The 16,254-nt window shown below is 48.2% G+C and overlaps 1 protein-coding gene and 1 pseudogene across 1 annotated transcript; one reads left to right on the plus strand and one right to left on the minus strand.

Annotated features, from left to right (window-relative positions):
• The window catches only part of LOC141047206 (uncharacterized), a 312,027-nt pseudogene that overhangs the window by 238,289 nt on the left and 57,484 nt on the right, over nucleotides 1-16,254 (minus strand).
• Nucleotides 2,662-12,558, plus strand: LOC141047151 (uncharacterized). Its single transcript, XM_073542108.1, has 6 exons — nucleotides 2,662-4,059; nucleotides 9,171-9,320; nucleotides 9,712-9,835; nucleotides 9,919-10,016; nucleotides 10,214-10,304; nucleotides 12,527-12,558. Exons 1-6 carry the CDS (start codon nucleotides 2,947-2,949, stop codon nucleotides 12,556-12,558), a joined length of 1,608 nt encoding a protein of 535 aa, XP_073398209.1. The 5' UTR covers nucleotides 2,662-2,946.

Genomic DNA, 16,254 nt, shown 5'->3' on the forward strand with positions numbered 1-16,254 from the left:
CCAGCTCTGCTCTCGTCTACCACACGCCAGCTCTGGCTCTGTTCCCGTTCACCACACTCCAGCTCTGCTCCCGTCCACCATACTCCAGCTCCGGCTCTGCTCCCGTCCACCACACGCCAGCTCCGGCTCTGCTCCCATCCACCATACTCCAGATCCGGCTCTGCTCCCGTCCACCACACGCCAGCTCTGCTCTCGTCTACCACACGCCAGCTCTGGCTCTGTTCCCGTTCACCACACTCCAGCTCTGCTCCCGTCCACCATACTCCAGCTCCGCTCCCGTCCACCACACGCCAGCTCTGCTCCCGTCCACCACATGCCAGCTCCGGCTCTGCTCCCATCCACCATACTCCAGATCCGGCTCTGCTCCCGTCCACCACACGCCAGCTCTGCTCCCATCCACCACACGCCAGCTCCGGCTCTGCTCCCATCCACCACACGCCAGCTCTGCTCCCGTCCACCACATGCCAGCTCCGGCTCTGCTCCCATCCACCACACGCCAGCTCCGGCTCTGCTCCCATCCACCACACGCCAGCTCCGGTCCCGTTCACCACACGCCAGCTCCGGCTCTGCTCCCATCCACCACACGCCAGCTCCGGCTCTGCTCCCGCCCATCACACGCCAGCTCTGGCTTTGCTCCCGTCCACAAGCCAGCTCCGGCTCCACTCCCGTCCACCACACGCCGGCTCCGCCCCCACACGCCAACTCCGGCTCTGCTCCCATCCACCACACTCCAGCTCTGCTCCCGTCCACCACACGCCAGCTCCGGCTCCGCTCCCATCCACCACACTCCAGCTCCGGCTCCGCTCCCGTCCACCACACACCAGCTCCGGCTCCGCTCCCGTCCACCACACGCCAGCTCCGGCTCCGCTCCCGTCCACCACACGCCAGCTCCGGGTCTGCTCCCGTCCACCACGCGCCAGCTCCGGCTCCGCTCCCGTCCACCACACTCCAGCTCCGGCTCCGCTCCCATCCACCACACTCCAGCTCCGGCTCCGCTCCCATCCACCACACTCCAGCTCCGGCTCCGCTCCCGTCCACCACGCGCCAGCTCCGGCTCCGCTCCCGTCCACCACACGCCAGCTCTGGCTCCGCTCCCGTCCACCATGCGCCAGTTCCGGCTCCGCTCCCGTCCACCACGCGCCAGCTCCGGCTCCGCTCCCGTCCACCACGCGCCAGCTCCGCTCCCGTCCATCACGCGCCAGCTCCGGCTCCACTCCCGTCCACCATGCGCCAGCTCCGCCTCCGCTCCCGTCCACCACACACGCCAGCTCAGCCTCCGCTCCCGTCCACCACGCGCCAGCTCCGCCTCCGCTCCCGTCCACCACACACCAGCTCCGGCTCCGCTCCCATCACGCGCCAGCTCCGCTCCCGTCCACCACGCTCCGGCTCCGCTCCCGTCCACCATGCGCCAGCTCAGCCTCCGCTCCCGTCCACCACACGCCAGCTCCGGCTCCGCTCCCGTCCGCCACACGCCAGCTCAGCCTCCGCTCCCGTCCACCACTCGCCAGCTCCGGCTCCGCTCCCGTCCGCCACACGCCAGCTCCGGCTCCGCTCCCGTCCGCCACACGCCAGCTCCGGCTCCGCTCCCGTCCACCATGCGCCAGCTCCGGCTCCGCTCCCATCCACCACACTCCAGCTCCGGCTCCTCTCCCATCCACCACACTCCAGCTCCGGCTCCGCTCCCATCCACCACACTCCAGCTCCGCTCCCGTCCACCACACGCCAGCTCCGGCTCCGCTCCCGTCCACCACGCGCCAGCTCCGGCTCCGCTCCCGTCCACCACGCGCCAGCTCTGGCTCCGCTCCCGTCCACCATGCGCCAGCTCCGGCTCCGCTCCCGTCCACCACGCGCCAGCTCCGGCTCCGCTACCGTCCACCACGCGCCAGCTCCGCTCCCGTCCATCACGCGCCAGTTCCGGCTCCACTCCCGTCCACCATGCGCCAGCTCCGCCTCCGCTCCCGTCCACCACACACGCCAGCTCAGCCTCCGCTCCCGTCCACCACACACCAGCTCCGGCTCCGCTCCCATCACGCGCCGGCTCCGCTCCCGTCCACCACGCTCCGGCTCCGCTCCCGTCCACCATGCGCCAGCTCAGCCTCCGCTCCCGTCCACCACACGCCAGCTCCGGCTCTGCTCCCGTCCACCACACGCCAGCTCCGGCTCCGCTCCCGTCCGCCACACGCCAGCTCAGCCTCCGCTCCCGTCCACCACTCGCCAGCTCCGGCTCTGCTCCCGTCCGCCACACGCCCGCTCAGCCTCCGCTCCCGTCCACCACTCGCCAGCTCCGGCTCCGCTCCCGTCCGCCACACGCCAGCTCCGGCTCCGCTCCCGTCCACCACACGCCAGCTCCGGCTCCGCTCCCGTCCGCCACACGCCAGCTCCGGCTCCGCTCCCGTCCACCACGCTCCGGTTCCGCTCCCGTCCACCACACGCCACCTCTGGTTCAGCCCCCGCCTCCACCCCCCAGGCTCAGCCTCTCTCCCCCCTCCACACACCGCCTCCCTTCTGTCCTCTGCGGGGTGTCGGCCGCTCCTTCCTCCGGGCTTCTTGGTGTGCTGTGCCGCGCTCTCCTCTGCTGCGCGGTCTCCACACTTTCCTCCTCTCGCTCCAGAGGATGACCCTTACGCATTACGCAGTGTTTACCAGTAACCGGAAGTAGAAGCAGTTCACTTCCGGTCTCACAGAGCCATCCTGGGGAGCGAGAGGAGAGCAGTGTGGAGAGCGCGCAGCAGAGGAGCGGAGCTGTCTGCGGGGAAGAGCGCGGAGGAGGGAGCGGCGACACCCCGCAGAGGACAGAAGGGAGACGGTGTGTGGGGGGAGCAGAGGCTGAGAGTGGGGTATGGTGAATGGGAGCAGAGTCAGAACTGGGTATGGGGGATGGGAAAATTCTTCTCTGGGAATGTGGCAAGAGGGTTATTACATTTTTGTTAGTGTAACTGCTGGGGTATGGTGAAGGGGAGCAGAGCCAGAGCTGGCGTGTGGTGGACGGGAGCAGAGGCGGAGCCGGCGCGTGGTGGACGGGAGCAGAGGCGGAGCTGGCGTGTGGTGGACGGGAGCAGAGGCGGAGCTGGCGCATGGTGGACGGGAGTGAAGCCGGAGCTGGCGCGTGATGGACGGGAGCGGAGCTGGCGCGTGGTGGACGGGAGCAGAGGCGGAGCTGGCGTGTGGTGGACGGGAGCAGAGGCGGAGCTGGCGCGTGGTGGACGGGAGCAGAGGCGGAACTGGCGTGTGGTGGACGGGAGCAGAGGCGGAGCTGGCGCGTGGTGGACGGGAGCAGAGGCGGAGCTGGCGCGTGGTGGACGGGAGCAGAGGCGGAGCTGGCGCGTGGTGGACGGGAGCAGAGGCGGAGCTGGCGCGTGCTGGACGGGAGCAGAGGCGGAGCTGGCGTGTGGTGGACGGGAGCAGAGGCGGAGCCGGCTTGTGGTGTACGGGAGCGGAGTCGGAGCCGGCTTGTGGTGGACGGGAGTGGAGCCGGAGCTGGTGTGTGGTGGACGGGAGAGGAGCCGGAGCTGGCGTGTGGTGGATGAGAGCGGAGCCGGAGCTGGCGTGTGGTGGATGAGAGCGGAGCCGGAGCCGGCGTGTGGTGGACGGGAGCGGAGCCGGAGCTGGTGTGTGGTGGACAGGAGCAGAGCCGCAGCTGGCGTGTGGTGGACGGGAGCAGAGCCGGAGCTGGTGTGTGGTGGACAGGAGCAGAGCCGGAGCTGGCGTGTGGTGGACGGGAGCGGAGCCGGAGCTGGCGTGTGGTGGACGGGAGCAGAGCCGGAGCTGGCGTGTGGTGGACGGGAGCAGAGCCGGAGCTGGCATGTGGTGGACGGGAGCAGAGCTGGAGCCGGCTTGTGGTGTACGGGAGCGGAGTCGGAGCCGGCTTGTGGTGGACGGGAGCGGAGCCGGAGCCGGCGTGTGGTGGACGGGAGCGGAGCCGGAGCTGGCGTGTGGTGGACGGGAGCAGAGCTGGAGCCAGCTTGTGGTGGACGGGAGCGGAGTCGGAGCCGGCTTGTGGTGGACGGGAGCGGAGCTAGCGCTGGCGTGTGGTGGACTGGAGATAAAACATACCCTTTAGTAAGATAGTAGAATATGAACAATTTTGTGTCCCCCAGAGTGAATGAATATAAATGTTTGGGTGAAGTCACAAATAAAGGGGCGTGAGGAGCACAGCCCGATCAGGAGGAATGATTCCCACTTGCAATGGCCGAACTGCAATCAGCAAGTCCCAGAATCTCACGTTATGGATCTGGGAGAATCCCACAGAACCCTGCAAGCAACGACTGACAGATTCTGGCTGCATATAACAGTAATGACTGGAATCTGGATGACAGTAATAGAGTTACCACCCGAAATATGCCAGAGCAATAAGTGAGGAAAGGCACAAGCTCAGCAATTCATGAAGCCGGTGCGGGAGGAAAAGGAGATCCTGGGTCCAGGATGATCCATACAGGACAAGGGGAAGAAAATACCCTACAAGACCCTAAAGGGCTAACAATAGTGTATCCCCAAGACTCCCCCCTGACAGTCCACTGCTCCCCCTGTGCTAAACAAGCCCTGCACTCCCCTTGGAAGGGCCCAACGCGTTTCTTCCAAGCTGAGTCATCAGGGGACTTCTTGTGATATGAGGTGAGGTGCCATAGTGCTGAGCTAGAGAGGAATGGATCCCCCCACTCCCTGTCTAAAGTTGTGAGGAACGGGAGTGGACAAAAAGGGTTAACTTTACATAGATGAGGAGAAATGAATTTCCACTTCCCATTAGGAATTTCCACTGGTGGTAACATTGCACGTATGGTGTGCATGCCATTATGTCTCCAATCAATAGAGCACCCTACAGACACGTGTTACCCCAGAGAAGGGGGGAGTATGAAAAACATACCACGGTACTTCTAGGTGGTAGGAACGCACGCCAGTGTGCCATAAAGGCGTGTGAGCCGCAAGGAAAAAATCTGACACTCAAATGAAGGCGGGCTACTAATTGGGTCCAATGAGGCCGAGGCATGCGTTCCACAAGCTAGTGTTTCCGGTACATAGAACGCACGCCAAAATAACTTCCGGTTTCTTGAACCGCATAGAAGTAGAATATGCAACCAAGTTGGCTTGATGGCGCGCGGTCCACAGCCTTGTGTTTCCGACAAGTGGAACGCGCGCCAGCACCACATCCGGCGAGTGGCACGCGCGCCAGCGCCACATCCGGCGAGTGGCACGCGCGCCAGCGCCACATCCGGCGAGTGGAACGCGCGCCACATCCGGCGAGTGGAACGCGCGCCAGCGCCACATCCGGCGAGTGGAACGCGCGCCAGCCCCACATCCGGCGAGTGGAACGCGCGCCAGCGCCACATCCGGCGAGTGGAACGCGCGCCCGCGCCACATCCAGCGAGTGGAAAGCGCGCCAGCGCCACATCCGGCTTTGATGGCACCTTCCCTTTAAACTGTCAGGGTTTTTGTTGCAGCTGCTCTTGTGCCGTCCCTGCGGTGTACATCTATGTTATGGGGCCAAAAAGAGTTAATTTGTAAAAAAAAAAAAAAAATTTCACTTGTTGAAATATAATAAATTGTGTCTTCCAGGGCTGTGGAGTCGGAAAGCCACAGTTGCGACTCCTGGATTTTATCAGGCTCCGACTCCGACTCCTTCATAAATGGCCAATTCATAACAACAAATTTACTGTTGTAAAATATTAAACATCGTGCTTATTCAGTTTCTCACCATCATATAAGTAATCAGACCACTTAGAGCAAAAACTACATTTATTAGAATACAATTAGAATATAGCAAATAACTTTTATAAACTTTTCTAAACTGTAAGTAAATATGCAATAAACACTTTTATGCAGTTAATAAGAAGAAATCTATAAATTTGTCCTCAGAAAAAGTATTGCCTCTGTCAGATCCTCCTTCATGGATGCCCTCAAATCTGATCTAATTATTTTGAGAGCAGAGAACAACCTCTCTACACTAACTTGTGTTGGTGGCAAAGCAGTAACCACTCGGGCAACATCTCTGACAATGTCAGGATACAGAGGAATCGCTTGTTGCACTGTTATTTTTGATGAACGGTCAAATTTCTCAATTTCTTTTAGTGCACATGAAAAATTCTGCTGAAATGTACTGGCTGTGTTCCTTGATGGGGATGACTCTTCTTCTATGCGGGAACGCTTTGCACGGTCCTTGTGATCCAAATATTTTTCGAAATTAAATTCTTCATCAGTTTATGATGAGGGTGAAGATGTGGCAGGACGACCAAATTCTTCTTGTTCCTCCTGACTGTTCCGCAACCCTTTCATCCTTACTGCTATTTCAAACAGAGCTTCTTTTCCTTTACTTAGCTGTTGATCATCTAGAAGAATCCGATGCATTGGGTCTACATAAACAGCTGCCAAAAGAATGTTATTTTGTAATAGTAGCTCCTCTCTCCGTTTCATTGATGTAGCAATGCCACTTGCAATTAACCCTCCTCTTTGGGACAGGCGAAACATCAGGTTCTTCCACTCCTTTAAGAAAATACCTGGAGTTAAGTCCTCTGCTTGTAATTTTTTAGTCACTGTAAGTGGGTGCTCTAGCAATTTTTCCAGCTCAGTCACCTGATTCCACTGACTTTCATTTAGCGTCAGTTGAGGGTTAGCCATGTCTACAAGAAAGGTTTTCAGTTCAACCAAGCGCTGAATCATTAAGTAAGTACTGCCCCATCGTGTGGCTTGATCAATCATTGCCCCTTTTCCAGCACGTCTCTTCAAAATTGAGTCAACTTTAGGGGTTCTGGCAACAGTAGCCAATTTTCTCACCTTGCCAATCAGTGCAGCAGCATGTCCTTCTTGCAGACTGTCTCTTATAGCCAGCTGTAGCGTATGCACAACACAGCGCATGTGATGAATGAAAGAACATATTGACACAGTTTCAACAAGATCATCTAAACTATCATGTTGCTGTTCATCTGAAGCAACTTCAGTTTGCTCCTCAGTTACAATACTGTGTTCCTCTATTTCAAACATTTCTGTGTCTGTGGACCCAGAATGTTCTTCTAGCTGCTGGTCACCATCATTACTCTCATTCATTAGCTTAATAGTACTTATCATATTTGAAGCATTGTCAGTTACGACAGAAAGAACTTGCTCTTTTTTAAGTTCATAGTCTTGCGGAACCTTTTCCACCAAGACCTGGAGAAACTCACTGGTGTGATGAGCTTTGGTGTCTTTTACTGCCAATGTCTTGGTAACTATTTCATTTTTGTCACAAACAAATCGGACATTGATGGCAAAATAGTTCACTCTGTGACATGTGCAGGCATCCATTTTAAGAAACAGAAAGCGTCCCTTGAGAGTTTTTTTAAGTTCTTCCTTTTGTTTAAAAGCTTCTTCGATTACTAATTTTCTAATAGTCTCTCTCTCTCCAGAGAAACACCAAGCTTGCGGGCCATTTCCCCATTCAGACAAATAAAAGCTGGTCGTGAAAATAATGAAATAGGCACACTATCCTTTACAACAAGCTCTATGATCTGTTTTTTAAATGTATCTACTGTCATTGTCACAGTAACTTTGTCACTGACAAAATATCTTGCAACTGATGGCTGTAAAGTTCTCTGCTCCTTTGTTTGGCTGGAAGAGCTGGGCACTGGTGCATTGGTTTGGATGCAGTCTTTCTCATCCACTGCTTTGAGTACTTCTGGATGAAAGCGCTGTAAATGTCTCTTTAGATTAGAAGCTCTGGTAGGAGCATTTTTAGCTTTGCCTGAATATGCACTCATCTTGGCTTCACAGCATTTGTTTTCGTCTGGATCATTTGTCATACACTGACAGACATAATGTTTTCTATCTTGAGTGATGGTGAAATGTTCAAATACAGCTGATTTAATGTGATGCTTCTTTGACATTCTCAGGTTTTTAATTCTGCATTCACAATCCAAATGACAATTGTTTTTCCTAAAAACAATTGTACAAAATTATTGCCAGGTCGTACAACTGATATAGTGGTCAGTAATACTGTTATTATTCCTCATGTACTCACAGTTAACTGATGCAAAGTTTGTTGAAAGGATAATACTTCTTACAGTCTTCCTCTTCTGAGTAGCAGGCAGCTGTGAGATGCTTGGAAGACGCACACCTAGTATGATCTAGTCTAGAGGAGGAGCTTTACTACTAAGAATTTGCAACACATTTTCACTTTCAGTTTCATACATTGTAAGTAGGGGGGTTGGGGCAGCATGAGGTTAACCAAGTATAAGATTAGATAAGGGCAGTGGAGAACAGTGACACACAAGAAGTAAGAAATGTCTCTATCTCCAGCAGAACTGCTTATCACTGTTGTTCATAGTTTGATAGAACATATATATTTGAGTAACATTTATAAAATTCATATGAAAGTTCAATTATGAAATATTAATACATTTTTTTTAAAGCTGGAGTCGGTACACTTCTACCGACTCCGACTCCAACCAAAACTAACTCCGACTCCACGACTCCGACTCCACAGCCCTGGTGTCTTCTGCTTTTTTGCTTTTGTTTATTTTTTATTTTTACAAGAATTGTTGGCGCCAATTTTCTTTAGAAACATTTTAATATCGGCTTTTTCTGGAGTTTTTCTTGTAATATAGGAAAGCCTAAGGCCAGAAATAAACCCCATAAATCACTGTACATGGAGACTTTGGGATCAGATCATTTCTGTCCGTTGTGTTTGTCGAAACTAAAAAAAACTTTTCTAAAAGTCTCAAACTTCTGTGTGTGACTCAGAGCTGAGATCTAACGTGATAGAAGATTCCAGTGCGGGGAAGACGGAAACCTTCATATAGACGGCCGGTGGGGATGGAGTCAGTGACCGACTCTGGCCAAATCTGTCTCTAGAGCCGCAGTAGGAGATGAAGATATCGTTCTCATCATGAAGGAGTTATTTCTCCTGTCGCGTGTAATGAATATCTCCTGCAGTATTGCTAATGCCGATTCCAGTGTCGGTAATGAGACGAGAATTAGCGTTATGGAAGATGAGTCTATGAGGAACGTGTTCAGCTGCCGACTCCGACTAGGAAACTGCTTGTTGTCTGTGGCCTAAATATATAGGTTTTATTAGTAGATGTCAGGGGAGAAAACTAAACCCTGTAAGATAATAAATCTCCTCATATGTTTCCCTTATTATCTCCAGTAATTGTATTATTACACAGGATTCTTATGGTGTTACATCGGATCATCTTCTCATTCAGGTCTCTACAATATCGGATCCTCTCAGTGAAGATCTTCTACAGAAGAGAATTTTCCTGATTTACCCATCAAGGATGGATATGGACAGAGACAAGATGGCGGAGAGGATATTACACCTCACCCTAGAGATCCTCTTCTGTCTCACTGGAGAGGTGAGAGATTCTGATGACGTCACATTACATCATTCTTATCTATGGGAATAACAGATGGACATAACTGGAGAGGTGAGGACTCTGGAAATGTCTGTAGTGAGATTTATTAATGTGTCTCTCCATAACCAGGATTACACAGTGGTGAAGAAGACCTCTAGTGATCGCTGTCAGGACCCTGTATCTGAGGGATGTGGCAGACCCCTGAGCCCAATCACGGGGCCTCCACCTTACCCCCTGATCCATGAGGACATCAATGACCAGAAGATCCTAGAACTCATCTACAAGATGATGGAGCTGCTGACTGGAGAGGTGACACTGCTGGGAATGCTGGGACATTATACAGTAACACTATGAAGGGATCGGGGGATGACGGTATCATTGTATGTGTCAGGTTCCTATAAGGTGTCAGGATGTCGCTGTCTATTTCTCCATGGAGGAGTGGGAGTATTTAGAAGGACACAGAGATCTGTACAAGGACGTCATAATGGAGGTTCCCCAGTCCCTCACATCACCAGGTAATAGACAGGACTAAATACACACGGCCTATAATTATCTGTATGTAGAGAATGAATTCAGTCCCTGTATGTGTTTCCTCCAGATCTATCCAGTAAGAGGACAACACCAGAGAGATGTCCCCGTCCTCTTCTTCCACAGGACTGTAACCAAGAAGATCCCAGTGTTCCTCAGGATCATCAGGTAGATGAGAGAAGGTGTCAGGAGATCTCCCCTATGATGTGTAGACGGCTGTGAAGGTCTTGTGCTCAGTCTTGTTTTATCCACCAGTATTATATGTTTTATACTTGTGTAATGAGAACGGTGGAGATGGCAGGATTAGAGCTGATCATAGATGGGACTTCTCCATCTGTCTGTGACTTTCACAATATTTGTTTCAGGGTGAAGATCTGACCCATATTAATCCTACAGAGACATATGTGAGAGATGATGAGCGGTGTAAAGAGGAGATTCCCACATATGACTACCCAGGTGAGTAGTAACCACTGAATGCAGAGAAGTCACAGATTCCTCTCAGTCACCGGCTGTGGCTGCTTTATCGGTGGTGTAGTCCGGCCGTATTACCATGATCACCATTTTGCCTCTAGACCACAACATTCTCCTCCAACCAAAAATGTTAAAATGACTTTGGGCAATGAAAGCCCTTTTCTATAGGACTTACAACCTGGAGGATCCACCTACTCCCTGGGATTAGTGTGAGGGTGATCCCTTAAAGCAAGATCTATATGATTGCTTGTACCTGACCCAATATAGGCCGAGTGCACACTGCAAGAGTCACACCGAACACAGAGTTAAATGTCTACTCCTTTCTCAGCAAAGGCTTGCACACAACTGAAGTGTATTCTCAAGACAGAGACAGTAAATAGGTGTCACACAATCTTCTGAGTAGCCAGTGTCAGTCTATGATAGGTCCATTCACCTTCACTTCCATATATGGTATCCAGTATCTCAGCTTCTGCATTCCAAGGATTCCTTCCAGGATGTTGTCTGCAGACACAGACGCCATCTTGGTACACCATATCTGAACTGACTTATATAAGATTTAATAATTGATTTCAGTAGCCATTCTCTCCTTCACATTAGGAGACGCTGACCGTCACCTGCCCAGATCTGTGACTATAAAGCCAAATGACAGCGTACGCAAAATGTGCTGACAAGATAGAAAATCACTTGAAGAAAGGTATTATGTGCTTTATGTGGTACTCTGATTACATATTAATCTGTATTACATCCAGCAAAATGTCACCGGCGATGGCGGCGCCTGCGCAGTAGCGTCTATAAGTAATTGATAGAGGCTACTGCGCTGGCGCCGCTGATGACAATTTGCTGGATGTAATTTTTTTCTAAGCCTCACAATAGCCACAATATTATAGGCATTATCACCAATAATATCAATGCTATTATATGCATTATGTAATAATGGGGGCAAGTCAGTGAGGGATCAGCGACCTGTCATAAGCCAATACAGAGGAATATGGAATCAGAGCACCACATAAAGCCCCGCCCACAGCCCCGCCCCAGAGCACGAGAATCTCATTAACTGAAAACAACAAATACAGATTACACAACAACCACAAGACGGATTTCATCACCAGGTATCACTGTAATCAGTATAACGGTGCTGACCTGGCAGTGTCGGTAGGTTACTGAGCACAATCCTGCTGACAGGTTCCCTTTAAGACATCTCAGCTCTGCACTATTATACACAGTTCTCTATAAATGTGTAATATTTCTCCATGAAACTCATCTGACAGAAAATATTGGAGCTTACGATAGTTTAGATTGTGACGTCACCGAGCCCCATACTCTAATTACCCCAGAGAGGTTTCACCACTAGCTGCTCATTTATTACTGATGGAGACTGTGGAGTTTGATCATTTCAGTAGATGTTATTGTCTATAGTCACAGTGTTTGATTACAGTAGTCTCCAAAATCCTCTGATTTAACCTCTTCCTGCAGCCAGTTTTGTGTTCTTAATCTGGCCCCATTTTTAATATCTGACGTGTGTCACTTTATGTGGTGGTAAATTATTCACAGAGGATAATAGGAAACAAATGGATCTTACAAATTATTTTCCAGCTTCGCACTATACCCTACATACGATTGTACAATACTGTCTGGGCACATGGCAGTGTTCAGAAGGGAAGGAGCGCCATTTAGCTATTTGAATGCAGATCTAGCTGGAATAGTTTGCAGACACAATGTATTGGGAGCACTGTTCATGGTCACCTGGCAGCTCAAAAGATGTCCACCATGAACATGCTTGGCGCTATCTTCTCTGCTTTCTATATCCCAAGGATTGCCTTGCTCATTGTCCTTTAACACCATTACATGGAATCTGGACTTACACTGGGACTCCAAGGCTTGGACCATGGTGTTACCTGCTATTCTGTGCTGTTTAGAGTTGAGCGATACCAGCCGATACTTGAAAATATCGGATCGGAATGGATCGGCCGATCTTAAAAAAAAGTATCGGTATCGCCGATTCCGATACCGGGAACCAATGCAAGTCAATGGGGCCAAAATATCGGAATTAAAAAAAATAATAATTTTTAACAACCAATGGCGCTGTGTAGGGGTATAGCAGCTGCAAATTAACAGACTACGCCACCTATTCGTCTGAATATTAAAACCATTAAAAATACAACAGGAATTTGCGCTAATAATACCCGCATAAAAACCACTCTCTATAGGGAAAGCAAAGATGGATGCCAAAGAATATTAATATGCTTCTATGCAAAACGATAATAATGACCCCCTTACTCACGTGGGGGGGTGTGCTATAAATATGTGTCTCACTGTAAAAAGTGAGTAACAGTTTATAAAATACAACCAGTCTCACTGCCCAATAAACATGAATGAGTCTGTCACTAGGAAGAAAAAATCATACTGACCGTCCAGATTACTGTTCATGTCATGGGCAATGGTAACAGTCTTGAATTCAGAACATAGCAACTCCTCTCCTGATGGACTTTGCTGAATTCCAGTAGTGGTGTAATACTCAGTCCAAAAAAAAAAAAAATTAGCAGGCTAGTAGTGGGTAGACTCCAAAAGAGGGGGGTCACCTCTGCTATAATCGCGGGCGATGCTCCGGCCGGTAGCAATCGCCCAATTCCCCCGATATTGCACTGCCCGTTAACAGTGGGACATGCAGCGGGAGACGCGGTGAATGCCGGCAAGGTACAGGACCTTGCGTGACGTCACAGTCACGTGTTGAGTCACGTGACCGGCTTAGAATGACTGACAGGATCAACAACCAATCCTACGCGTTTCGGAGGCTTACTGCTTCCTTCCTCAGGGATGATTCCTGTCATGGAGGTGACACCTATATACCCAGCCCGTATAATGTATTAGTCCTATTTGTTGAAGGCAAAAAGTTCAATCTCGCTATTCAAGCCATTTGGTCTGAGAGTGTTCATTTTAAATATCCACTCACTTTCTACTTTTGACATTTGCTCAATGAAGTTACCTTTTCTCCAGCATTTCTTAACTATTTTAATACCGGTTACCGTAATTCCCTTAATAGAACCTCCATGATGTGTAACAAAGTGATTAGAAAGAGGATGACCGGTAAATTTATTAGTAATATTGCGAAGATGTTCAGCAATTCGTACCCGCATTGGACGAATAGTTCTTCCAATGTATAGTTTACCACATGGACAGATTACCCCATAAATAACCCCTTTTGTATTACAATCAATAAAATCAGTTATATTGTTCTCAATACCTTTATTAATAATCATTTTTTGTTTCTTAGTGTTTAATTTTTTACATGGTCCACATTTCTTACATGGGAAAAAACCACTAAGAAAGACTCGTTCACCATTAATTTTTCTATTTGAAACTCTTGGGATTGAAGGTGCTATCAAGTTCCCAAGATTATTTGCCTTCCGAAAAACAAATCTAGGGTACGTGGGCAGTAATTCCCCAATAATTTTGTCATTTTGTAAGATATTCCAATGTCTACTAACAATATTCCTAATGATCCTGACATTGGAATTATATTGTAAAATAATCAGAATTTCATTCTTGACAAAAGAATCATTAGGAATACGTTCTTTTATAGGGTCCAGTAGTTGGTCTCTTGGTATTTTTCTAACCATTTCTGTAGTTTTTTCCAATGTTTTTACATCATATCCCTTATATTTAAACTTAATGTTCATGGACTCTGCGTCTTTTTCAAAATCCTGTTGTTTAGAGCAATTTCTATGCGCTCTAATGAGCTGACTCTTAGGGACATTTAGAAGCCATTTCGGGAGGTGACAGCTATCTAGAGAAATAAAATTTTTTGAATCCGTGGGTTTGTGATATACTTGAGTCTGAATGGTATTCTCCTCAATAAAAATCCTCAAATCTAAAAAATTTAGCTCTTTGTGACTAATATTTGCAGTAAAGTTTAAAAAATAACAATTTTTATTTAAATCACTTAAAAATTCGTTTAATAAAACATCACCCCCTGACCAAATGAAAAAAATGTCGTCAATAAAGCGACGCCATAGTACCAAATTTGGCCGTAATTCCCCATCCATATAAATGGTCTCAAGTTCCCATTTTCCCACATAGAGGTTGGCATAGCTCGGGGCAAATCTTGTGCCCATAGCTGTGCCCCATTTCTGGGAGTAGTAGTTCACCCCAAATTTAAAACAATTGTGCGTTAGAATGAATTCAATACAATCCAAAATAAATTCTCTCTGTTCCTTAGGTATCGCACTATCCTTGGACAAGAAGAACTCGGCTGATTCACACCCTTTTTTATTTTGTATCACCGTGTATAATGAAGTTATATCCAGGGTCCCCATAATATAGTGGTCCTGCCATACCACATTTTTTAAAAGTTTCAGAATGTGGGTACTATCTTTTAGGTACATAGGGAGAGTAGGAATCAATTTTTGTAAATGACAATCCACATATTTCGATAAGTTGGATGTAAGACCCCCTATAGCAGATATGATAGGTCTTCCTGGTGGATTAATTGGGTTCTTATGCACCTTTGGTAGGTAATAGAAATATGGAACCCTTGGAAATGGGGTATTGATAAAATCCCTCTCCTGCTTATTTAGAAAGCCTTTTTCAAAGCCATTTCTTATAAGCTCACCCATTTCTTTAATGTAGGGATCTGAAGGGTCGTTTTCCATTAGTTGATATGTCCGTGTGTCCCCTAAAATCCGCAAGGCTTCATTTTGATAATCTGTCGTGTTCAAAATCACGATACCGCCCCCCTTGTCGGCAGGCCTAATAGTGATATTTTTGTTATTTTGTATTTGACTAATAGCCTTCTCTTCTTCCTTTGAGAGATTATGCTTAAATTTGTTGCACCTTTTGTCTGAAACCTTCCTAATGTCTTGTATAAGACATTATATTGTATTATTACAATACATTGTATTATTATTACAATTATTTTAAATTTGGGGTGAACTACTACTCCCAGAAATGGGGCACAGCTATGGGCACAAGATTTGCCCCGAGCTATGCCAACCTCTATGTGGGAAAATGGGAACTTGAGACCATTTATATGGATGGGGAATTACGGCCAAATTTGGTACTATGGCGTCGCTTTATTGACGACATTTTTTTCATTTGGTCAGGGGGTGATGTTTTATTAAACGAATTTTTAAGTGATTTAAATAAAAATTGTTATTTTTTAAACTTTACTGCAAATATTAGTCACAAAGAGCTAAATTTTTTAGATTTGAGGATTTTTATTGAGGAGAATACCATTCAGACTCAAGTATATCACAAACCCACGGATTCAAAAAATTTTATTTCTCTAGATAGCTGTCACCTCCCGAAATGGCTTCTAAATGTCCCTAAGAGTCAGCTCATTAGAGCGCATAGAAATTGCTCTAAACAACAGGATTTTGAAAAAGAAGCAGAGTCCATGAACATTAAGTTTAAATATAAGGGATATGATGTAAAAACATTGGAAAAAACTACAGAAATGGTTAGAAAAATACCAAGAGACCAACTACTGGACCCTATAAAAGAACGTATTCCTAATGATTCTTTTGTCAAGAATGAAATTCCGATTATTTTACAATATAATTCCAATGTCAGGATCATTAGGAATATTGTTAGTAGACATTGGAATATCTTACAAAATGACAAAATTATTGGGGAATTACTGCCCACGTATCCTAGATTTGTTTTTCGGAAGGCAAATAATCTTGGGAACTTGATAGCACCTTCAATCCCAAGAGTTTCAAATAGAAAAATTAATGGTGAACGAGTCTTTCTTAGTGGTTTTTTCCCATGTAAGAAATGTGGACCATGTAAAAAATTAAACACTAAGAAACAAAAAATGATTATTAATAAAGGTATTGAGAACAATATAATTGATTTTATTGATTGTAATACAAAAGGGGTTATTTATGGGGTAATCTGTCCATGTGGTAAACTATACATTGGAAGAACTATTCGTCCA

Source organism: Dendrobates tinctorius, unplaced genomic scaffold (genome assembly GCF_039654945.1).
Source record: "Dendrobates tinctorius isolate UK_male_01 unplaced genomic scaffold, ASM3965494v1 ptg000126l, whole genome shotgun sequence".
NCBI lineage: Eukaryota > Metazoa > Chordata > Amphibia > Anura > Dendrobatidae > Dendrobates > Dendrobates tinctorius.

What these genes read in the sequence shown, in the direction of transcription:
- LOC141047151 (XM_073542108.1), top strand. Translation starts at nt 2,947, where the DNA reads ATGGTGAAGGGGAGCAGAGCCAGAGCTGGCGTGTGGTGGACGGGAGCA. An exon ending in CCAGTCCCTCACATCACCAG is followed by an intron (nt 9,836 to 9,918) that starts GTAATAGACAGG and finishes TGTTTCCTCCAG; the next exon opens with ATCTATCCAGTAAGAGGACA. An exon ending in GTGTTCCTCAGGATCATCAG is followed by an intron (nt 10,017 to 10,213) that starts GTAGATGAGAGA and finishes TATTTGTTTCAG; the next exon opens with GGTGAAGATCTGACCCATAT.